Below are 24,332 nucleotides of genomic sequence, written 5' to 3'. Positions count from 1 at the left end.
CAAAAAAACATGGAACCAATATATAAATCCCGATACTAACATCATGCATGCCCGTATGTGGGCTTGGCTTACAAATGTTGCAGTGCCAATGAATTTGAGGGTATAAAAATACTTAGAAGCCAGTGAAGATCATCCGATGGCAAATATTACGATAGCCGATAAATACGGTTGGGTTGCCAAAATAGAACAGCCAGTCAATAAGAACATATATAAATATTGGTTTGAAACTGGAAAACCAGCATTGTAGCTATGCCGGCTTTTTCAATGGCTAAATATATGTCCTACATCTGTTTTTAGCCCGGTTATATATAGGCTCGGGTTGCATTTGGGTCGAATGCCAATAAAGGTACGACATTTGTGCCAATATTTTCCAATGCTGAGCCGGTATTGGTCCCATGCTGTTATGCTACTTGGGTAGGTACTCCGACAGAGTCAACAGGCCTTGCAGGGTGAGTAGGTATGAACCCTGGCATCCCATAGGCCGTGCTTGTAGCACTGCGTGAGTTGAACAGCGAATGTTTGCGTGCACCTCCTCAGGACAACTTCTGTTGTCGACATGATAAACCATGCAGCGGAGGGTGTCAGGGCCAGATGCAAAATATATTTGCACTGGGACATACTTGCGTCGAGGGGAATCTGCGTAAAGGCACATATTTTCTGGGCATCTACCAAGGATGGCAATTTCACGATAATGGTGTTCGATGGGCAGTGGACGACAAATCCGCAGTAGGTAGTAGAACCAAGAACTTCGTCAAAATTTACTTGATCATACCGGGCAGGGAGAGTCGTTATATCAAAGCGCAATGTGGGTTCGATGGTGACGCGGAACGAGTTAGCTGCAGGTGGAAGCGAGGCTCGACTCACGGGCGGCATCTGTGGTGGTGTCAGGGGCTGAAACGCTGTGGTCGGACTTGCAAATGAAGAGTGAACCGGTGCAACAGGCACAGTTTCTTGAGGGAGGGTCGCAGGCAGGGAGGCGGTGGATCAGTCCATGGGACAGGCCGAAGTCCTTACATACGAAGACGATGCAGATTAGAGGCACGTAGGCATAGAAGATTGCGTGGACGTGGAGGCTGCGTCAGGTTGTAGCACAGAGGTCACCCGCACCGCTGTCTTCGGCGGCGCAGAATCCATGCAGGCGCATAGCGCAGCCTCTCTCGGTTACGCAGCTAAGCCTAGCCTGCGCCTGAAAACCATGTTTGCTCCACTGCGCGAAAGTTCAAGGTCAAAACTGCACCTTCCGTTGACCTTGAGGTTTTTCATTGATGGAGTAGAGGTAACGCTCTAAACCGCCTGCTTTTAAGGCTAACTTCCCATACAAAAATGGTCTATGTGCTTCAATGGAAACGTGTATGGTCAGTTATGTCTATCTATGAACTGTTATAGTCAGCTATAAAGTGCCATTGAAATATCTATAGGCAGCTATAGAAAATTCTATACCGCTTTGCCTATAGCTTCCGGAACAGGCAAAACCTCTTTAGCTAACTATAGAAAAGTTTATGCTCCTGGAGTTATAGACTATTAGTCACACAGTTACATTTAGCTGTCTATAGAAATTTGAATGCCTCTAAAGCAACAGGCTGCAAGCCATAGCATCAGTTTTAGCAAAGTATAGAAAAGTTTATGCTCCTGAAGCTATAAAAAAATAGTAATACAGATATATTTAGCTGCCTATGGAAATTTTAATGCCTCTAAAGCTAGGACAACAAGCTATATAAGCTGATTTAGCTGGCTATAGAAAAAAATAGTAATACAGATATATTTAGCTGCCTATGTAAATTTTAATGCCTCTAAAGCTAGGACAACAAGCTATATAAGCTGATTTAGCTGGCTATAGAAAAGTGTATGCTCCTGAAGCTATAGACCACTAGTCATATAGTTACCTTTACTGTCTATTGAAATGTGAATGTCTGTAGCTACAGACTGCAAGCCATATAAGCTGCTTAGCTGGCCATAGAATAGTGTATGCTTCTAACGCTATAGAATATTAGTCATACTGTTATCTTTAGCTGTCTATAGACATTTGAATGGCTCTTAAGTTACAGACTAATAGCCATATAAGCTGCTTTAGCTGGCTATAGAAAAGCGTATGCTCCTGAAGCTATAGACTACTAGTCATAGAGTTATCTTTAGTTGTCTATAGAAATGTCAATGCCTCTAAAACTACAGACTGCAAGTAATATAAGCTGCAGCTTTAACTGGCTATAGAAAAGTGTATGCTCCCGAAGCTATAGACTAGTAGCTATACAGTTATCTTTGGCCGTCTATAGAAATGTCAATGCCTCTAAAGCTACAGACTGCAAGCCATATATCTTGTTTTAGCTGGCTATAGAATATTGCCTATACCAAAAGCTATTGACCAGTAGGGGTACACGCTTATATGAAAGTGCATATATCGTCGGTTCGAATCCCTCGTGCGACTTGTCCTCTAGCTTGATTAAGAGTTGTGTGCTGTATGTAACGGGATATCGTATGTCACCACCTGCAATGCTCAACGGACAAATGGATTGCGTCACAATCTTGGTATAACATTTGTGAGCACTGTCGCCGCATGGAAGTACGCCTGTGGTGGGTACCTCTGACCCACGAAGGTCTTAGTCGTGGGGACTGCTGGCCAATTTTCAGTTATTCAGGCATCAAATTGAAAATAAACGACCGAAAATATAGAGCATGACATAGATGCATATACACACTTGCGCTTGCACAAACACACCCCCACGCGCGCACGGGCGAATATTTAAAGCTGACCATAGAAAAGTCTAAAGAGTAGAATACCTTAGGACACCAGAATTAATCCATAGGTCATAGACTTCTGAGCAGGCTATAGTTTTCTCGGTCAAATATGTCTAGCCGACCACACAAAGGATTTTCTACAGCTGATCATAAAAGTTTATACAGGACCATAGAACATGCTAAAGACGGCAGTACATAGGGAACTATAAGGTTACATAGGGAGCCATAAGATTAAAGACTTCAATAGAACAGAACATAGAAAGACAGCCATAGAAGCGGCTATATATATTTGGTCCAAATATCTATAACCGAAAATACAAAGGATTTTCTATAGCTGACCATAGGAAACTTTAGTATGTGTTTAGCCAAGGGTTAAAAAAAAATAAAACGTTTGAGTGAGGCCGGAGAATCTGGTTGCATACAGCTGCTATCCATCAGGCTCACCACAGGCAAGTTTTATTTTGCAACTATGTAATTATAAATTACTGTAATTTTCAAATTTACTATTGCATTTAGACAATAAATGGATTTGCACAGTTGGGGAGCCTCTTCTGAAACACCCATTCCATATATTTCAGATTAGGAACGCCTCACATATATGCAAAAACCAGCCCAAATTTCCACCCTTTTTAGGTACCTCTGTAAATAAACCCCGCAAAATGCAAAAACATTTCAGGTGACTAAGGCATTCATGCGTCGTGCCATAAAAAGAGGCGCCTGTGAGATTTCTGAACTCCAATGCGCGGGAAGAATGAAAGGAGGGGCAGGCAGGTTAGCCGCAGCCGTCGGACCGCGTTCAAGCAATGTGACAGCATGAGCTGCATTCGGCGCTCGCTTAATTGTGGGGTGAGACTGGTTGTCCAGCCATCCTGCGAGCAAAGCAAACGCACGCTTTCTTCTTTTTTCCTTTAGCAGTGGGAAAAGGATGAAAGGAGGAGCGAACAAGCTGGCCAAACGCGGACTGCGCGGTCTCAAACGACGATCGGCTTGGAGCTGCCATCGGCGTTCGCTTAAGTGTGTGTGTGTGTGTGTGTGTGTGTGTGTGTGTGTGTGTGTGTGTGTGTGTGTGTGTGTGTGTGTGTGTGTGTGTGTGTGTGTGTGTGTGTGTGTGTGTGTGTGTGTGTGTGTGTGTGTGTGTGTGTGTGTGTGTGTGTGTGTGTGTGTGTGTGTGTGTGTGTGTGTGTGTGTGTGTGTGTGTGTGTGTGTGTGTGTGTGTGTGTGTGTGTGTGTGTGTGTGTGTGTGTGTGTGTGTGTGTGTGTGTGTGTGTGTGTGTGTGAGAGAGAGAGAGAGAGAGAGGGGGGGGGGGGTGCTTCCGTTTGCCAATACCACGGGCCCATACCTGGCAGTGAAGTATGCTCTGGCGTGGCCTGAGCGGCAGCGGATCCGCCGATTTGTCTGCTTCTGTGTGCAGGGCGTTAGAGCACTGGGATCGGCCTATTTCGTACCTAGTTACGCCCGTTATGTGAAACAATTATAGCGACGAAGAATTATTTGCCCATAAGCTATAAGCAACACTTTGGATAATTTCACAACTTATTTCCAAACGTCGATGTTTACACACCCTTTAGAAGATGCTCTAATAAGTCTTGACAGTTTTCTTTTCCGCCACCAGAAGTATGCATGCGTATGCGTGCGTGGTCAGTACTCTCTCACGTTTCCATTAAAAGGAGCAAGGAGGAAAAAAAAAGCTAGGAGGGAGGGCTTGCGCAGCCTCAGCAAGCCAGCCTCCTCTGACGCCGTCCACTTTTCTCTTGCGCAATGAATCTTTGGAAGTTAGCCAGCATAGCGACCTGTGATCAGCATCAGGGTATCTTGTATTATTTAGTGACATTCGATGCCCCAACGAAAAGCCTACCGGAGTGGACTGTTGAAAATTGCGCTTCTCGTCGTAACATACAAGTACACGTAACTTTTTTACAAATGGTGTATAGTACTCCGTGTTTTTAGGCACACTAGTGAGAAGTGCAGGTAGCCTTTTCATTTTGTGTTGTGTGTCGTCGTAAGGCGACGACACGCAGCAGAAGCGCTCTGTATCTTGCTGTTACCGTGTCTGTGCGTGGTTTCCTTTTCTAGCGCTATAAATTAATAATATAGAATATGCCCCAACTCGCCCAGAAAGAAGTGTTAAGGTAGCTTTTTCATCTATGGGTTAGTAAGGAAGACTACGGATTCGAAATAACGTTACCCGCCGGCAGAACTGGCTGCAGCAGTACGTGCATTTGAGGTTTGAGGTCTGCATTTCCTTAACGAAACAGACAAGTTTCGGCTCCAACAACACATGCACGTGCCCTGACAAACAAAGGTGTCGTTATCCGAGGAGTGCGCATAATAGAATACTCATCGTTCGGGCCCCTGGCGTTATATTTCCGTCTAGTGTGGCATCCTGGAATGCAGCATTTGATATGGCAGTACTTGCTTTTGGACTAGTTGATTGATTCCATGTTTCCGGGATTTATCGCACAAAAACACGAAGGACGACAGGACGAAGCGACGATCAGCGCTTCGTCCTCTCGTCCTTCTTGTTCTGTGTTTCATATTTGTGCGCCGAACCCCGCAAGCATTTCGTATAGTGCGTTTCAGGGGACCCAACGACACATCGCGAAATATACAGGTGCACTGTGGAGGCCGCCGCCCCTAGGGCATCGGCCCGTCTAAGGTACCAAGTTCCATCCATTGTCAGCTCGCAGCACGCGCCTCAAGTTTCTAGGGCAGGCGTCCAGCAGCAGACATTCCTTCATGAGGGAGCGTGCGAAACCGCAACCGAAACCAGCTACCTCCTACCGCTTGGCATGTGACGTGACGACACATTTCCCATGATGCTTTTCATTATTTTTATGACGAGGCCCATGGAATAAAAAAAAAATACTAGGTCACAATGAACTAGGCTCTATCTAGGTTCACCCATTCCCCGCGGAGCTCCCTCCTTGTTTTTTTTTTTCCATGACAATGAGGAAAGCGAACGCTCAATCCCTGCACGCTGCGAGAAACGACTCACTCCCTGCATCGCTTTGCATACCAGCCAACCCCAACCCATCGGAAGAAAAACAACGAACGTAAAAAATTGTCAACGCACAGAGTCAGCGCTAAGTGAAACTTGAAAATTCTCCAACCATCACTTTTTATTTTACAGAAACCAAACATTTCGCGCGTATCATTCCTTTTGTCTGAGCAGCGTTACGTCACCCGTGTCTCACGTGACTGCGCACACAGGATCTGCAAAAAGTTTCTCCCCCTTGGTGGGTGGGTCGTGTCTGCTACCGCCGTTCACGCGCATGGAAAGCTCGCGTGCTGCCCGCACCACCCACATAAATTGAAGCCTATCAAGTCCTCACATTTCAATCCTTATGGTTCACACAAAGGCTTCGTAATCAGCGGGTAGCGGTGCGCTTCCTTCCCACAAGTTCGAAACTGCTATTCGAACTGTGCCTTGTGTCACACGCAGACAGCCTCGGACTCGCTTGCGCGTCTTTCCTTCTTTCTACTTCGCGGGCTCACCACAGCAACATGGGGTCCCCCGCCGCTGCTCAGCCGCTCAGCTTTCACCTAGTCACTGTGAGAATGCAGTCAAAGCGTGCGCAAAATGTCCGGTCTCTCGTCCGGTCTTGGAGTTCACACTGTGCCCTTATTAGCGATCTATGAGGTGTAACATGCAGATAAATTCCGCGCACAGCGCTCGCCTCAGAGCTCCCATGAGTATATATTGGCATCAAAGCTTTCTTCCCCTAAATTTTGAGCAAACACAAACTTTATACGGCATGTGGTTTATAAAATGCATTGTGAGGTTTGTGGGCAAGAGTACATCGGGCACACCTAGACACCGTTTCGCTTCCGCTTTAATAACGACAATTCATGTCTCCTCCTTACTCTATTTGCTCCTCTCGAAACATCTGCGTCTGCCAATGCAACGTTTCGAAAATGTTCGTGTCACTTCTCCACTCAAGCTTCCCTGACACCAATACAGGGAAGAAGGAGAATCATACTTCATAAGTTTGACAAGCTCGCCCATGACATCAACGCGTCTCCTGGGAGACTTTCTCTCCAGCGGAGAAGAGATGACATTTTTGGTGATACAGTGGTCAAATTTATTCTGTGTGTACATCTAGTGCAGGTATAGACCCACGGGACGTAGAATACAGAAGCTGTGCTCATTCGTTCCAACATACAATATAAAGTGTCGAGTTTGATGATCGGCGCCGAAAATGAGAGGAGCAGCAATTCGTAGTTGTGCAGGTACATAAAGTACTGTGTTTGTTTCCGTGCCTCCCTTTCCTTAGCGCATTTTTTTTCCGTCTCAAATATATTTCACTAGTGATTTGGCTTTTCTGCGAAAATTGTAGGCGGAGTTCAATCTATATCTGAATCTTTCTCTTTAGTCAATCATGTGGCAGTAAGGTCAGGCCACGTTTCTCGGTTTTCTCCTTCCTGGTATTAGCCTAGTCTTTCTACATTTGCATATCCGAACGTGCTTTTTATATTCCGGTGAGTTATCGAGCACTGTTCGAGGATTATTTCATTTTTCCTTACATCAAACACGGAACTCTATCTGCAAGCAACATTTCTGTATGATCATCGTGTGATTTTATATATGCTTACTCTTTCTTGTGCTTTTATTTTTTCGTGCAAATGTTAACATGCAGTTTATAGTTTGCCACATTTATCTCCAAATAAGCCATGCATAAATAATTATCGGATATATCTTCATTTTACGCTATACTCTATTCCTTCAATATCAACGGCTCCTTTTTGTCTTTATCAGATCTTGGTAATTTCATGTTTAGTGCATTTCTCGTTAATACGTTAAGCCATGTGGCAAAAAAACGACGTTTTTTGTGTGTTCTGTTTGTTCTAGTAAATACCGTACACGCACGTGAACTGCTCGTTCTGTGCATTTTCTTATAATGTTTGGTAGACAAAGTTCATCGCATATTATTTATATCAATGACATACCAAGGCGCTCTAGTACTGGCTATGTGTTTGTGCTCGCTTCTTCCTACATTGTTCTAATCTGTTCATGTTGAGTTTCGGACCTTTTTTCTTACAGTGCAATTTGTATCCATTCAAATTTTATGTTCCTAATGTAGTTGGAACACGACGATTTGAGGATTTATAAGCATGTTACAGAATTTCCCTGTATTTGAGGTCCCCTACAGCCAAAATCGGAACACAACAAGCCTTTCACATATATCTTAATTCAGCTCCAAAACGCCGTAAATGATCCTTGGCCCGATTGAGACTCATCGTTAGCACCATTTATTTTTATTTAATGACATATAAAGCTCATACGTGTATCAGTGAATACTCGTGACCTCACATCACAGCAACGTGTCGTATTATCAACGGCACAACGACGCGCGGTGAATGCTAGCTGCTGCATTGGTGATCGATGGGCTGATCGGCAGGCGTCTCCGTTGGTGGATCAGCATCGGGGCCCGAACGAAACCTTGTCACCATTGAGAGTACAACCTGTCTAGATTTTGTTTGTAAATAAGCAATTCAAGACTACATTTCATATGCTTGCGTTTCAACACTCAGCGGAAGAGGGAAAAACAAAAAAAATGCAACATTCCGGCATCTGAAATTGTTTTATTAGACTAAGCATTTATCACGAACGTTTTGCAGTAAGTCTAATTTGTACGACCAAAACTAAATGACAGCAAATAAATTATATCCCTTCTGCAGCATTTTCAGCGCTCTTTCCTACTTAGAAGCAGCCATGTATCAATTGGCACAAATTTTCATGTTTCCTTACGGGAGTCATAATTTATGGGTTTTTTAGGATTTCCCATGCCTCAGGAAAAAGTGAGAAAAAACAGTTTTTTTCCCAAAATTTCTGTTTTTTTCCGAGCCCTCCCATCTCTAGTCAAGAGCTCCTACCAAGTCGCCCATGTCTTGTGGCTTTTTAGCGACAGACAACCTATCCACCAGTGAGTGCACGGTCTTCTCCCCTGCCAAATGCTACCTGCCAGAGGCATGCTCATGATCTTTAGCTCACAACATCAATATTGCCGCTGTTGCTGGATTCTCTGGAAAACGAAGTCTTTAAGCAATCATATCAAAACAATGCCTCAGAAGCTAAATTCTACTAGGCTGGAGGCAAGGCTGGCATTATGCAAAAAGGAACAGGGGCCGAATACATTGTAGGCTGAAGACCTAAGGAGCGAAAGACGAGACAGCTAATAAGGATCTAGGCCAGAACAGACCAGTCAACTGTGGCTTCACGTGCCACTGCCAGCCGGCGTCTTCTTTTCTTTTTCCAGCGACTATGCTTGGCCGCAGTCTTTGCGCAGCCAGAGGAAGGCGCTACACCACTAAACTGTTTGATTTGGAACTGGCTCGCTTTGCCGCAATATCATTTTGACATTGGCATGGGTGAGCAAACATTTTCGTAGGACGAAAAGGCAACATCAGCCAATCGGCCATCGAGCGAGTTTTATTCTGCACTCACGAGAAGGTACCACTCAACTGAATTTGCTTGGGAAGCCTGTATAACTTTTAACACAACAACAGTTTTGCAGTGTTTTGCAGAAAATCTGCCGTCAGCGTTATAGAAGTGTGTCGGTATTGCGAGCTAAAAATCATAAGCATGTCTTTGCCAGAAAAAAATAAATATTTCAGTGCAAAAAACACAGGGTGGAGAAAGGAGACAGACGCAGGGCAAATGCTTCAAAAGACGCAGGACGAAGCGTTCATCCTACGTCTGTCTCCTTCCTTCATCCTGTGTTTTTTGTACTGAATTATGCAGTCGTCATACCAATGCCAACTAGCCCATTTTTGAAAGCAGTTGGCAGCTGACACGGTCGGGCGCTTACTGGGCATCAGGATGTCTGATGTCAGAACACTATACGGCATAGCCACTTTGGCAAGTGCTCCAAACCCGCACTTTAAGTTTGAGATAAGAGGGTGAGATCAGAATTCAGCCCTCCAAGACCCTTGGATCTTGAGTAGGACCCGCTGCTCCTAGGCCCACGACAGGACAAGTAGGACCCGCTGCTCCTAGGCCCACGACAGGAGAAATGCCTCTCCCATATTTCTCGAAATAACCAGGTCCTGCGCTGGCTGCATCCATGTGGGAGGCTATGACTGAACATATATCCAGGGCCCTTATATAGTTTTCATAAGTTACGAAAAAGCATGATTCGGAGCCTCAAAAGTAATGCAGGGAGTACAGTGCGGAAGTCACGTGTAAAATACTTGGAGATACCTCGACGGCTACGCAGCAACAGCAGTTGTGCATAAGTTCTAGAGGACTGGAAAATTGGCAAAATTGTCCCTATCTTCTAATCAGGTGGCAAATAAAACGCACGTAATTACCGCCCCATATCCCTGACATCTATCCCATGCAAGATCCGCGAGCATTTCATTGCGCAGCATCTCGATAATACAAACTTATTTTTTTACTAACCAGCATGGGTTCACAAAAATGTTCTCATGTGAGACTCAACTATTGGAGTTTACTAACGAACTGCTACATAATATGGACGGGGAGAATCTTCGGGACCTCATTCGGGAGATCGTGCGAGAGGAGCTCCGCCGATTGCTGCCATCATCACAACAACCCCAGGTGGCGACGCTCGCGGACTTCGTACGTCAAGAAGTCCAGCAGGCACTGGGCGCTCCTCAAGCGACGACTCCGACGGCTCCAGTGCATGAATCAGCAGCGATGAACTATGCTGCTGCATTACATCGTCCTGCACCCCGACGCGACCTCCCAAGCCTACGCGACCTCCCAAGTCCTTGTCGCTACCATCCTGCCCCCGAAAGCCGCCCCTTGGCCCCCACCCGCCAAGTCTACCAACGATCTCCACGTCCCAGGGAATGCGACGCCTGGAGGACATCTAACAACCGACCGCTCTGCTTTCATTGTGGTGAGGCAGGGTACATCCTCCGTTACTGCCCGTACAGGCGGATCGGCCTGCGTGGTTTCGCTGTCGACACCCCACGACCCCGTCCTGGCGAGCGACCACAGGAAATCAACGACTTCATGCGCAGCGGAGAGCACTAGTCGCAAAGGCGTCTGTCACGCTCCCCATCGCCCTACAATACCCGATTTGCTTCGCCGGGCCGCGGTTACCTGCAATGCCGGTCTCCTAGCCCCCGTAGGGGAATCTAAAGGCAGAAACCTTTGGAGGTGAGGTTGCTCAACGGCGAAAAGACGAAGATCCTCCGCCGCCGACGACCACTAACGACGACGCAGCCATTTCATTGCCGCTCCACACGACGACATCGACGACAACATGACCTGAGTGCAAGCCGACACCGCCGCCCAGCGAAGTAACAACGGTATGCTCCGGACAAGACATGAAAAAACGACGGAGCCGAGATCGGACACCAAGGCCCACGTGCAAAGCGAGGACGCGAATAAGCGACCTTGAAGTTGATGTCGGCGGTCGCAGAGCCACTGCCCTTGTAGACACCGGAGCTGACTATTCAGCCATCAGTGGACCGTTAGCCTCACAGCTCAGGAAAGTTACCACCGCTTGGGATGGCCCGCTGATTCGCACCGCAGGTGGAAACCTGATCACTCCATCGGGACGATGCACTGCAATAATAACCGTAAATGGGCGTACTTACCCCACCAGCTTTGTGGTCTTGCAGCAGTGCTCCCGAGACGTGATTTTAGGCATGGACTTCCTAAATGAACATAGGGCTATCATCGACCTCCGATCCAAACTCATCAAGCGCTCTGCAGACAAAGCCATACCTGCTACGACAACTTCGACGAAACATGTCGCTCTAAACGTCCTCGACGGAGAATTGACCGTGCCGCCCCGATCAAGCGTCGCAGTCAGCGTAGGTAGCGCAGACATCGAAACCGCTGAAGGCATCGTCGAAGGGAATATCTAATTGCTTTTGGAACGAGGTGTCGGCATCGCAAGAGGCATCGCAAAATTCCGGAGAGGACAAGCTCAGGGGCTGGTTACAAACTTGACCGAAGAATACCGGCATCTCTATAAGATTATGGTATCGCAGCGCTTTCAGACAAGGACAAAGGACTAGGGACACACACAACTGCGCTGTTGTGTGTGTCAGCGCAGTTGTGTGTGTCCCTAGTCCTTTGTCCTTGTCTGAAAGCGCTGCGATACCATAATATTTGATAACCACCACCAACTAGCCCAGCAGTATACCCTACATCTCAATAAGGGAACGACGATTGCTTTTCTCGACGAATTGGCGGACCTCAAAGGTTTATTCGCCCTCGACGACCACCCACTGGAAGACGCACCGGATCAATTCGGCCAGCCCACATTTGATATCAACTCGGCATTGGCCCACAGCAGGAACGACCAGATTCGCAGTCTTCTTCGAAGCTACAGGGAGTGCTTCTCGTCATCATCGAAGGTACGACAAACACCACTGGCCAAGCACCGCATTATAACGGACGAACACGCCTGACCTCTGCGCCAAAGCCCCTATCGTGTATCGCCGCGAGAACGCCAGGCCATACGCGATCAAGTTAAGGAAATGCTGCGTGATGACGTAATTTAGCCATCGAACAGCCCCTGAGCGGCACCAGTCGTTTTGGTGAAGAAGAAAGACGGCACACTTCACTTCTGCGTTGATTACCGCCGCGTGAATAGGATAACTAAGAAGGCCGTATACCCGCTTCCCCGCATCAACGGCACTCTCGAACGGCTCTGGAATGCAAAGTACTTCTCATCGATGGACCTAAAGAGCGAGTATTGGCAAATTGAGGTCGACGAAAGAGGTCGCGAGAAGATCGCATTCATCACACTCAACGGCCTTTCTGAGTTCAAGGTGATGCCATTTGGCCTCTGCTCCGCACCAGCCATGTTTCAACGAGTATAGGACAGAGTCCTGGCAGGCTTGAAGTGGCAAATTTGTATGGTATATTTGGACGACATTGTTGTCTTCTCGTCGAACTTTAAAGACCACCTAAAACGACTGCAGACAGTGCTGGAAGCCATCAAGTCATCGCTACTAACGCTAAAAGCAGAGAAGTTCCACTTCGCCTACGAAGAACTGCGATTCCTAGGTCACATCATTAGTAAGGATGGTGTTCGCCCAGATCCAGAGAAAACAGCTGCACTCACACTATTCCCACCGCCTGTCGACAAGAAAGCTGTGCGCCGATTCCTTGGGTCATGCGGTTACTATCGACGATTTGTCAGAAACTTTTCGCGCATCGCCGAACCGTTGACTCACTTACAAAGGCTCACGTACCTTTTAAATGGGAAGAGCCGCAAGGAGAAGACTTTGAAGAACTCAACCGCCGCCTGCAATGCCCTCCTGTACTTGGCCACTTTGATGAAAACGCAGAGATCTAAATTCATACCGACGCGAGCAGTGTGGGCCTGGGAGTCGTTCTCGTCCAGAAGAGTGCCGGACAGGAGAAAGTAATCGCCTACGCTAGCAAGTCCCTCACAAAAGCCGAAGTCAATTACTCGACGACTGAGAAGGAGTGCCTTGAGATCATCTGGGCTACTTCTAAGTTTTGTCCATACCTATACGGCCGACCATTCAAGGTGGTAAGTGATCATCACGCGCTCAGCTGGCTGGCTAATGTGAAAGATCCTCAGGCCGCCTTGCCAGATGGAGCCTACGACTTCAAGAATTTGACTTGACTGTAGACTATAAGTCGGGCCGGAAGCCTCCCGACGCAGACTGCTTATTACGCGCTCCCGTCGACGCTCCCCCGAAGGACGATGACGACGACGCCTTTTTGGGACCGGTTAGCGCCAGCAGTTTCACAGAACAACTGCGATCAGACCCTGAGATGAAAGCGCTAGCCGATTACTTAGAAGGAAAGACCGCTTTCCCTCCTCGTTTGTTCAGGCGACATTTATCATCGTTCGCGTTAAGCAATAGCCTCCTCGCGAAGAACTTTGCACCCAACAAGACCGCGCAGCTTCTTGTAGTGCCTAAAAATCTCCGGCAGGAAATTCTGCAGGTGTTGCACGATGAGCCCACAGAATGCCATCTAGGATTTACGCGCACGTTGCGTCGAATCCAGGAGAAGTACTACTGGCCGCGAATGCCTGCCGAAATTGCCCACTACGTGAAGACGTGTTGTGAGTGCCAACGACGCAAGACGTCGCCGATCAGACCAGCAGGACTACTAAACCCGATTCCGCCCCTAATCCTGTCCTCTCAACAAATTGGGATGGATCTCCTCGGCCTCTTTCCATCTTCGTCTATTAGCAACAAGTTGACCATCGTGGCCACTAACTACCTTACCCGTTACGCCGAAGCAAAAGCACTACCACGGCAGAAGTCGCCAAATTTTTTGTCGAACAAATTCTCTTGCGACACGGCGCCCCAGAAGTGCTAATCACGGACAGGGGAACGGCGTTTAAGACAGAGTTGACGCAAGCCATCCTGGAATACAGTCATACAAGCCATCGACAAACAACTGCGTACCATCCCCACACCAATGGCCTTACGGAGCGCCTGAACAAAACGATCGCGGACATGATCGCCATGTACGTCGACGCTGAACACAAGACCTGGAACGCCATCTTGCCGTACAAAATCATTCGCAGCGTCGGACCACTGGACTATGAAGTCACTCCCGACGGAACGTCAGCATCACAACGGCGACGCGAGCGCCCGGAAATTGTACAGTTGTACGACTGAAGCCATATTACGCGCGTTAAGGAATCTGTGGTGTTTAAACTTTGTAATGTTCATGTTTAAGTTGCTTTGTTTTGGAACATCGAGGCGATGTTTTTTAAAGGGGGAGTAATGCCGCGAAACCTTCAAAACTGTATTTGTTGCTTTTTAACAGCCGCCGACATGCGACCTTATCAGTCGGACTCTGCATCGCGTATCAGTTCTGTATTCTTTGTTTGTTAATGCTCGGTGTCGCGAGACGCACCTTTATCAGTTTCGTTGTAGCGCAAGATACACCGAGATCTGTCCCGAAGATTCCGGCCACTCGTGTCTTTCTACAGTGTTCCAGCTTGTGCTGGTAGCAATTATGACGTTATCTAGGTTGTTCTGAGCAGCCTTTAAATTGAGCGTTGATGAGTGCGACGGGCATTCTTTGTTCGATGATCGACGAGCACGTTTGTTGCTGCCGTCGCCGCCGAGTCACTTAGTTCTTTTGCGGGCGCAAGTCAGCCCTATAAATAGTGTGCACGGCCCCGCTTCGGGTGATGAACAGCTTTTATTACCGATAAGAAGGCGTATATATACAGTGTGCTGACGTATTGGGTCATGTGCAGATTTGGTTAGAGCGAGCGACGTCAGTCTTACTCAGATCTGCTACATCTTCCTTTTTACAATAAGGTTTAGCATCGCTCAGGTAGAGGGTACCGACATGGTTCGCGTCGTTGCCTTGTGCTTCGGCGTAGCTCTTTGGCGGGCTCTGTGCGAGGGCCTTTTTGAGGGGCGGGACTTATTTCAGGTTGCGGTCCTCTCAGTCGTAGATGTTCTCGTGTGCGTAGAATTTTCCTACCGTCATCAGTTTTGACGATCGCTGAGCGAGGTTCGTTAGCTGGCCTGAGGAAGACAGCTGGAGACCAGCTCAGCTGGATTGTGTCATACACGGTGACCTGCTGTACTGGTGTCGCAGGTGGCAGGTACCCGTTGCCGCGGTAGTAGTAAGTCCTTTGACGTTGGCGTATCTCATGAAGCCGGCTGCAAACCACGTTGCTGGGCATTGCCTGTGGTTCCAAGTGGCTTGTAGGCCCCGGGAGAAGTCTCCGAGTTTGGCGTCCCATCAACCTCTGCACAGGGGACTGTAGCACATCACGCGGCGTATTGCTCCATTCAAGCAAAGCCATGAAAATGCAGGCATTTTAAAAGCATTTTTTTAGAACCTTCTTTGATTCCTACACAGCTTTTTCCGTCATGTCGTTAGACCGCGAGTGGTAGGGGCTTGACGTGACGTGGGTGATACCTAGGATGTTCAGGAAGTCCTTAAATTCCCGGCTTTTAAAAGGCGGCCCATTATCACTGCACAGCTTCAAAGGCAAGCCATGGACAGAAAAAATTCAGAACACCAGGTTTTCAGCGAGGTTGCTATGGTGGTTCGAAGTTCCTGAATCTCGAAAAAAAAAAGGTAAAAGTCCACGATGACGGCAAATTCACGACCTTCGTAAAAGAACAAGTCAATATCAACAACTTGCCAGGCTAGGGTTGGGACATCGTGACTTAAAAGGGGCATTTTGGCGTTTCGCGGCAGATTCTTCATACACAGCTTGCACCCTTTACAGAACTGCTCAATGTCGCTCACCATGTTCGGCCACTACATCACGTTCCTAGCCCTCGCCTTGATTTTATCCGCGCCAGCGTGAAGGAGGCGGATCATTTCGTATCTTTTTGACTCTGGTATAATTACCTTGTTGCTGCCAAATACGAGGCCATCCTGCTCGTGTATCTCGTCTCGGTACCCCCAGTTGTTCCGAAGTTGCTCGGGGACTTCGTGCTTGTGAAGAGGCTACGCTGCCTAGGCGTATTCGCGCAGCTTTGTCAGGTTGCTGTCGTCACTGGTTGCTGCAAGCAGGTCTTTCAGGCAGTGCTCCGAGGCTGAAACGCAATCAAGAACATTGACTTGAAATTCCTGGTGTTCTTCCATATATGCCTTACTGGGAAAGCGAGATAAAGCATCTGCGAGGAACAGTTCTTTGCCGGGTTTATACGTAACGATGATGGGATAACTTTGCAACGTCAGCCGCATGCGTTGCAAGCGTAACGGGCCCTGGTGCAGTGAATTATTGAACATGGCCTTCAATGGACGATGATCTGTCTCCACTGTTACATCATGCTGTTTAAATATATAGTCATGAAATTTAGTGCAGCTACTATCGCGAGCGTTTCCTTTTCTATCTGAGCATATCTTCGCTGAGCATCTGTGAGTGACCGCGATGAAGACGCAACGGGGTGCGCATCCTGCATCAGAACGGCGTCTACCCCGAACTGACTTGCGTCAATTGATAAGGTAACTCCTGTCTTGGGGTCAAAATAACAGAGGATCGGGGCTGTTATCAGAGCCTCACGCTACTTTTCGAAGCTTTCTTGCTGCTTTTCTGTCCATACCCATGCGATTTCTTTGCGTAGCAAAGATCAAAGAGGGGCGGTCACCACAGACATGTTAGGAATGAAACTTTGCGCAAAGTTTATTGTGCCCAGAAAAACGTGCAGTTCCTTACCATTCTTTGGTGCTGGCATTTCCAAAATATCTTGTATGCGTTGTGGGTCAACACACAGGCCTTCTGCAGGGAGCACGTGTCCCAGGTAGCGTACCTCGAGCTGGAAAAATTAACCTTTTTTTCAAGTTAAGCTTCAGGTTAAGTTCGCGACAGCATTTTAAAAGATGCTGGAAGTGGTAGTATTCTTCTTTAGTCTTGCCCCATAAGAGGATGTCATCCATTACTACTGCGACATTTGGCAAACCTTCTAGCACGCGATGCATTGCTGCTTGAAACACTTCCGGGGCTGAAGCAATTCCAAAAGGCATGCGCAGAAAGCGATAGAGTCCATAGGGTGTGCTCATTGTGCAGAGCTTGGAGCTTGCGTCAGCTAGTTTTATTTGCCAATATCCTGATGCCGCGTCTAGCGTTGTAAAGAACTTGGCTCCGGCAAGCTTAGGCACTACATCTTCAAGAGTCGGCAGGGGGTAATGCTTTGTTTAGTGCTGTGGGATCTAGGCAGATGCGTACTTTCTTCTCATGACGGGTTTTCGGCTACAACCTTTTGCTGTAAACACTTGCCCTCCACTCCCAGGATAATGCGGCTGCGGAACAAGCGGTCTTCCAAGTCTCCGAACTCGCAGTTTTTTGCTAGCAGCCTTAGGTCTGTCAGCAAGTTGAAAAATGTTCCCCTTGCTTTTGGTCTCTCGATCCGAAGCGGAACTCATTAAATGTCAAATTCGTCGATGGTTTGTAGAATTCCTCAAATTTTTTTAAGCCCGACGCTGTTCTTGTCCTCTTCGTTGTCGAATTTTAAAGTGCTATAAGTTTTCCTTCCGTCTTCTCCGATTGTTACAAGTAACGTTGCTGCTTGCACTTCGTTAGGCTGTTTCCTTAACTGGGTGGCCGTAGAAAAAAGCATGAATTCACTTTTCCATGTTTTCCATGCATTCCATGCGTCTTCCGAGATATCCAATGGTTTCGGGGCCAGGAGCAGCGTCGACGGGGCGGACATAGTGAATGGGCACCGCTGCCACCATGTGCATGGCCCCGCGTCGGGTGATGAACAACTTTTATTCCCGATAAGAAAGCGTATATATACAGTGTGCTGATGTATTGGGTCATGCGCAGATTAGGTTAGAGCGAGCGACGTCAGCCTTACTCAGATCTGCTACAAAGAGTTTTTTCAGTGTAATCACCGACTCTTCATTTTTGTCATCGACCCTGGTCACCACCACGTGACAATATTGTTAGACTTCTCTAAACCATTCGATCGCGTCGCGCATTCACGTTTAATACCTAAAATCCCCTGCCTTAACCTAGACTCATTAACGACCTCATAGATCACAAATTTCTTGTCATCTCGCAAGCAGTGTACAGTTCTTAATGCTCACGAATCTCCATTTAGCGACGTCCTGTCTGGTGTACCTCAAGGTAGCGTCATGGGCCCATTGCTCTTCCTCATTTACTTAAACTACTCGCCATCTAACATTAATTCAACTATTCGCTTGTTCGAGGATGACTGCATCATTTACTGCAAAATACACTCAGCTGGCGATCACCTAGAACTTCAGAGAGACCTCGATCGCATAACTGCTTGGTGGATATCATTGCAAATTTCACTTATAACAATGAAAAAATGAAAGTTAGTGACGTTCAGCTGGGAAAAAAAATAACGCTTCATTATTTAGTTACATTCCGAATAATACTTCACTATCCTAAGTGTGTTCGACGGATACCTCGGGATTCATTTCTCAAGCAACCTCTGTTGGTCCACTCACGTACAAGAAGTAACAGCTAAAACATCACGCACGTTATGCTATCTAAAACACAATCTTCATGGAACTCCTTTCGCTATCCGTAAGTTCGCCTATCAAACTTTTGTTCGTCCACAACTCGAATGCGCATCTTTCATCTAGACGCCTCATAAGCCTTATTTAATTAATATCTCTTGAATCGGTACAAAATTTTGCTGCACGTTCAATTTTCAGAGACCAAAACCGTCACTTGAGCATAACAAACATCAAATCATCACTCTCTCTCTAAATTGCAATTTATTCTCCATCATCTACCTATTTCTCAGTGGTATACAGTACCTACTCTTCAGCGCTGCCTTTTGTAACCATAATGCACGTCACGTCGCTCCATCATCATCGTCATCAGCCTGACTATACCCACTGCAGGGCGAAGGCCTCTCCCATATTTCTCCACTTAACCCGGTTCTGTGTTAGTTGCATCCACTTGACCCCTGCGAACTTCTTAACCTCATCCACCCACCTAACTTTCTGCCGCCCCATGCTACGCTTTCCTTCCCTTGGAATCCAGTTTGTTACCTTAAGCGACCATCGGTTATCCTCTCTTCGCACTACATGTCCTGCCCATGCCCATTTCTTCTTCTTAATTTCAACTGGAATCTCAGTAACATGAGTTATTTCTCTGACCTACTCTGCACGCTTCCTATCTCTTAATGTTACCCCTACCATTTTTCGTCCCATAGCCCTCTGGGTTGTCCTCAACTTAAATAGAACTCTCTCGGTTAGCCTCCACGTTTCAGCCCCATAAGTGAGCACAGGTAAGATGCAACTGTTGTATACTTTCCTCTTGAGCGACACCGGTAAGCTGCTAGTCATAATGTGCGAGTGCTTGCCAGATGCGCTCCATCCCAATCTTATTCTCCTTATTTCCTTTTCATGGTCCGGATCTGCTGTTACTACCTGTCTTTAGTAGACATATTCGCCTACTACTTTCAGTACTTCGCTGCCTATGGAAACTTCTGCTCCTTCCCGAGGCTGTTGAACATTACCTTAGGGGAAAAAAGTCAAAGCGTGACTTATGCCTAAGACAAATCAGAACAGGTAATTTAAAAATCAATGCGCATATGACTAAGGTAATGTTCAGTAGCCTTGGAAGCGAGAAACATTTTACGGTAGGTAGCTAAGAGCAGAAAATAGCAAAGGAATACATGAACATGGGACAGGTAATGACGGTTGATCCAGACTACAAAAGAAAAATAATTAGAAGAATCAAATTGAGATGGAGGGAATTTAGCGATATGTTCCGATCACGAATGACAGTTTACCAGTATTATTCAAGAGAAAAGGTGTATAGTAGATGTGTCCTAATGGTGCTCACCTAGGGAGTGAAGACATGGTAAATAGTTAGGATTGACGTTTCCGCCCCATAGGGGCACCCCAGTAAAATGAAAACGTGAAAGGTAATTAGCCTTCAACTTGAAATCAGTACAGAACAGGTAAATATGAAATGGAAACTGACAGATTTAACGTTCAGAGAAAGGAAGCGATCAATGTGGATCAGGGAACAAACGCGATTTATTGATGTCCCAGTCGAAATCAAAAAAGAAAGGGCATGCATTGGCAGGATATGTAGTCCAACCAAAAGCGTCCGATGGTTTTAAGGCATAACGCACTTTATTTCAAAAGAACGCAGCGTTGCGGAATGCGGGCGAGAAAATGAGGTGGGTGAATGAGCTATTTGCGAGCCTACCGTCACCTCAGTTACGACAGTGGTAAGTTGGAGAAATAATGGAGGTCCACACTGCCATAAGCGTCGTCAAGCCGCACAAGCAAACTGTGTTCAAATGTTTTAGCATTCAGGGGGACAACGCTTGTTCGTGGGAACCGAGACTCGAATATGCGGTCGACATCTCTTGATTGAGAGCACCTGAGCAGCGACATATCGTCAATGGGAGCGAGCAGGCATCCGACCGTTAAGCGCCCCTGCCATCGCCATCCGCTCTGTGCTGCGAAGATGCGGGACGGGCAATCTGTCATCGGGGCGTCTCCCAGCGCTCGGTGTTTATTTAGCGACTCCAGCGCCAGGGCGCAATCTCGCGGCGCGGACGCTTCCTACCGAGCGACGCTTCCTTGCGCCGGGTGGCTGACAACGCGACAAGGGAGAGAGAGAGGGGTGGGGGGGGGGGGGGAGGGTATCGGAGGTATGGCCTTGCACGCCGGCTTTAGATGAAGTGTGCTCAGCGTATATAGGCATTCGCGGTCTCCGGCAGCTAACTCAATGGTGGCTGCCCCGGCTTTGTGTCGATAGATGCGGCTTGCCGTGTTGTGTTAAAATGCGTTATCATTAGAAGCGCCGCGGAGGAGAAGAACCAGCGTTCGGCACATGACACTTTGCCATCTGCTAACGGAGGCGGGTGGATAGGGTTAATCCCACAGTTCGAATGCCTTCCGCCTTTTTTGTGAGTGTTCAGTAGGCGGAGACGCTTTCCTTTCCCTTGATGGTAGTGATGAACGCAGGGGGACTTACTTTGCGACTGATAATTGCAGGGCATGGCGCATGTAGTACGCTCATGTGTCAGCTCCTATGTTTTCTTCAGTAAAGAAATTTATTAGAAAAATTTAATTTTTAAGGCGCGGGTTAGGGCTATTGTCGCTTAGTATTTTTTGCGCGATTGGCAGCGGTTCAAAGTTTATTTTCGCAGCTGCGCTGAAGTGCTAGAATATTATTTTAGTTCTGATCACAAGAATCAATAGGCAGTGCGCGCTTTCCATACGAAGCCAGTGGTAGCGCAAGCAAGACGGCTTACCTAACTGGCACATTCCTCGAGACAAATAAAACAATTTATGACTGTTGCATGTGGAATGCCACGTGTAGCAGCCGAGTACAGCGCTCTGAGGTTTAATGTAGAAAATACGTAGCAGACCAGTTAATGATATCAATGGTGGTGAATTACTTGAGAAATGAATGTTTGACTCTGCATAGGCCAAAGGCGTGCTTTGACCACCATCAGTGTTGTCCGCAGCGGGGGTTCAGTGGACTTAGCGCGCGCGCGGTTGCTGATTCCGATCAAGTGGGATGCAATCCCGGCGATCGCATTTCAAAAGAGGCGAAATGTCCATGTACTGTGCGATGTCAATTAAAGAACGTTAAAAAAACCCAGGTTGATAGACAGTGCGTACGCCCAACTAAAGGTGTCATGACACCGCATACGTACTGTCCCTACGATGATAAGGCTTGTTGTCGCAACGCTTGTTTAGCGGCAATAGCGTTGCTTCAACTTGGGCCACAACAGTGTTCTATTCGGTTATAGGTGGCCTGGTTAAAGACTAGTCGTTTAAAGACAGAATTTACTGATGCGCGATTTGAATTCCCACTCAATCCTCGAGAAGCCAAATACCTAATGGCATCAGGAAAGCTCGCACTGCTTTCGTCAGCCTCAATTTCAATCGAAATACGCTGGCTCTTTTCTGCCCTTGCGCGCCAAGGCACGCTCAGCACCGCATCCTGAGAGGGCGTTGATCCTGAGGTGTCTCCATTGCCTTCGCCGAAAATGGGGATAAGACCCGGTCTCTGTTAGCTCCTTCTGAGGAATGCAAACACCGCGCAGCATTCTGACAATGCTCGAATCAAATCTATAGAAGGAAGCATGTTTCCAAAATTGCCTGCCCTTCAGGCGTGGGTCGTAAACGTATTCGCTTACGCGTCAGTCCAGGGAAGCTCATGTGAGTGGAATGCTGCTCTCACTCACCGTGCTGGAAATTTTGCACTGGTGGGAATTCATACTCTTTAACATATGGCTTAATTTATTCGTCAGTTTACACTTCGGACTTCCTTGTCACCTTGCCTTGTCGCCCTTGTCACCCTTGCAGCTGATTGATAAATGTGGCTTAACGCATGGTGCCTCATGGAAGGCAGGAAATGGAGGACTAGCGGTCGTAATCCTGTCGTTTCGTGTTCAGCATGCGTCTAGCACTTCGCATACTGGGGATACATTTAGGTTGGTAAAGTGAAGTTGCTTTTGCGCCATGAAACTCCATATAATTGACTCACTAACAATAAATTCTAGATGCCGTGTGTTCCAGCTAGTTTGATTTCTCGCTGCCGAAACGGGAAGGGAAAAAAGAGAATACTGCCACTACACCGCTTATGACAGCAGCCTATCGTTCACATTTACTTGCGTGTGTAGGTGAGGCACCGCAGTGCCCCTATTATGCAAAATGAATGTTCTTATTGTTTTTCGTTCGGCTAACTCAGTGCACTCGATAATAATTTTTAACCGTTTTCATCGGGAAAGCTTGAATTATTACTGCAGTAGAGATTTTAGACTAAAACTAGGTGAATTTAAAATTTTCACATCTAAAAGAGCAAAAAGCCAGTCTTTAAAAGCCGATGCTGGCGCCACATGTGCTCCAAATTCAATTTACAAGTAACCGTATCATATAACACCTTCCACAGTACACCGGTTAATGCTGATAACAAATTTTCGCGTTTTTTTGGAGGGGGGGGGGAGGAGGGGTTCTTTAATTGGATTCGGCTCTTTTTTAGAAAATAAAACTTCTTCACATGTGGTATATACCCCTGTCAAAGTGGCCGTCCTGGGAAGTGTCGAGCCTGTCGGTGATGGAAAGCTCCTTTCGTTCACGTAGCGTTGCTGAATGAATGGCACGAAATCATGGTTTGTGAATGATTTGGTGAGCGTATGGAAGAACAATTGTTCAGTTCTGGGACAGCGAATACCTCTCAGGTGATACGGATTCGGAATGGCAGTATAACATTGACTACAAAGCAAGTCAGGCAGGTTCCGCTCGGCCTTGGCTTCTTCAGATGAAAGCAATGAATAAGAAGCTTTCAAATCAAGGCTGTTATTGTACCAACGTTGTATGCAGCCAAGCAACGAAAACTACAATAGCGTCATACAAGCTGAACTGTTTGTGAGAAATTAGAAATGTTAGCGACGTACTAGCCCTTGTTCGCGTTCACTAGTTCGCAGCGCGTCTCATATCGGAGTATGCATTCCGGTGTCGCAAATCCTTGTCACGACACCACGTAGAAAACGCCCCAGTTAAGAACAGGTGAGCGGCTGTGTACACACACACACACACACACACACACACACACACACACACACACACACACACACACACACACACACACACACACACACACACACACACACACACACACACACACACACACACACACACACACACACACACACACACACACACACACACACACACACACACACACACACACACACACACACACACACACACACACACACACACACACACACACACACACACACACACACACACACACACACACACATATATATATATATATATATATATATATATATATATAAACAAATTGAGCGCAGTAGATTGACCGCGAATATCAACTGCAAGATTGTATGTGAAAACGTTTCTTATGTGTGCATGTTTCCTATTTCAAAAGTCTGCACACACAGGGCAGGTGAAAAAAAAAACAAATAAAAAAAAAAGCTCAATTTCCGCGTAAGCAGGGAGTCGGGTACTTGCCGCGTTGCAGAAATAATTTTTGCTTGTCGCTTTTGCCTTTCTATTGCAGAGCTGGTGATGGGCGACATCGCCATGTCGCGGGAGGCGTACCGACGGAGAAGCCGGCAGGCCAGGCTGGGAGTCGGTTTCAACGTTACGGACAGAGGCCCTAGGTTCCGCAGCAAACGGTGAGTGCGACAAGTGCGTCGGTTGTTGGCCGCCTAACAA

At 47.1% G+C, this 24,332-nt stretch overlaps 1 protein-coding gene and 1 pseudogene across 1 annotated transcript in view; one reads left to right on the top strand and one right to left on the bottom strand.

Annotated features, from left to right (window-relative positions):
* Nucleotides 1–14,794: 14,794 nt before the first annotated feature.
* LOC146182613 (uncharacterized) lies at nucleotides 14,795–22,363 on the bottom strand (annotated as a pseudogene).
* Nucleotides 16,782–24,332, top strand: part of LOC146182609 (bone morphogenetic protein 1 homolog) — a 191,224-nt gene continuing 183,673 nt past the window's right edge. Inside the window, exons 1-2 of the mRNA XM_084609568.1 lie at nucleotides 16,782–16,933; nucleotides 24,175–24,292. Coding sequence (XP_084465694.1) covers nucleotides 24,183–24,292 — 110 coding nt within the window. The 5' untranslated portion in view covers nucleotides 16,782–16,933; nucleotides 24,175–24,182. The remainder of the gene's footprint in view (nucleotides 16,934–24,174; nucleotides 24,293–24,332) is intronic.

This window comes from Amblyomma maculatum, chromosome 7 (genome assembly GCF_055883805.1).
Source record: "Amblyomma maculatum isolate TAMU_Amacu chromosome 7, ASM5588380v1, whole genome shotgun sequence".
NCBI classification, from domain to species: domain Eukaryota; kingdom Metazoa; phylum Arthropoda; class Arachnida; order Ixodida; family Ixodidae; genus Amblyomma; species Amblyomma maculatum.
The sequence above is the reverse complement of the archived record's forward strand: the minus strand, read 5'-3'. Positions and strand labels throughout refer to the sequence as shown.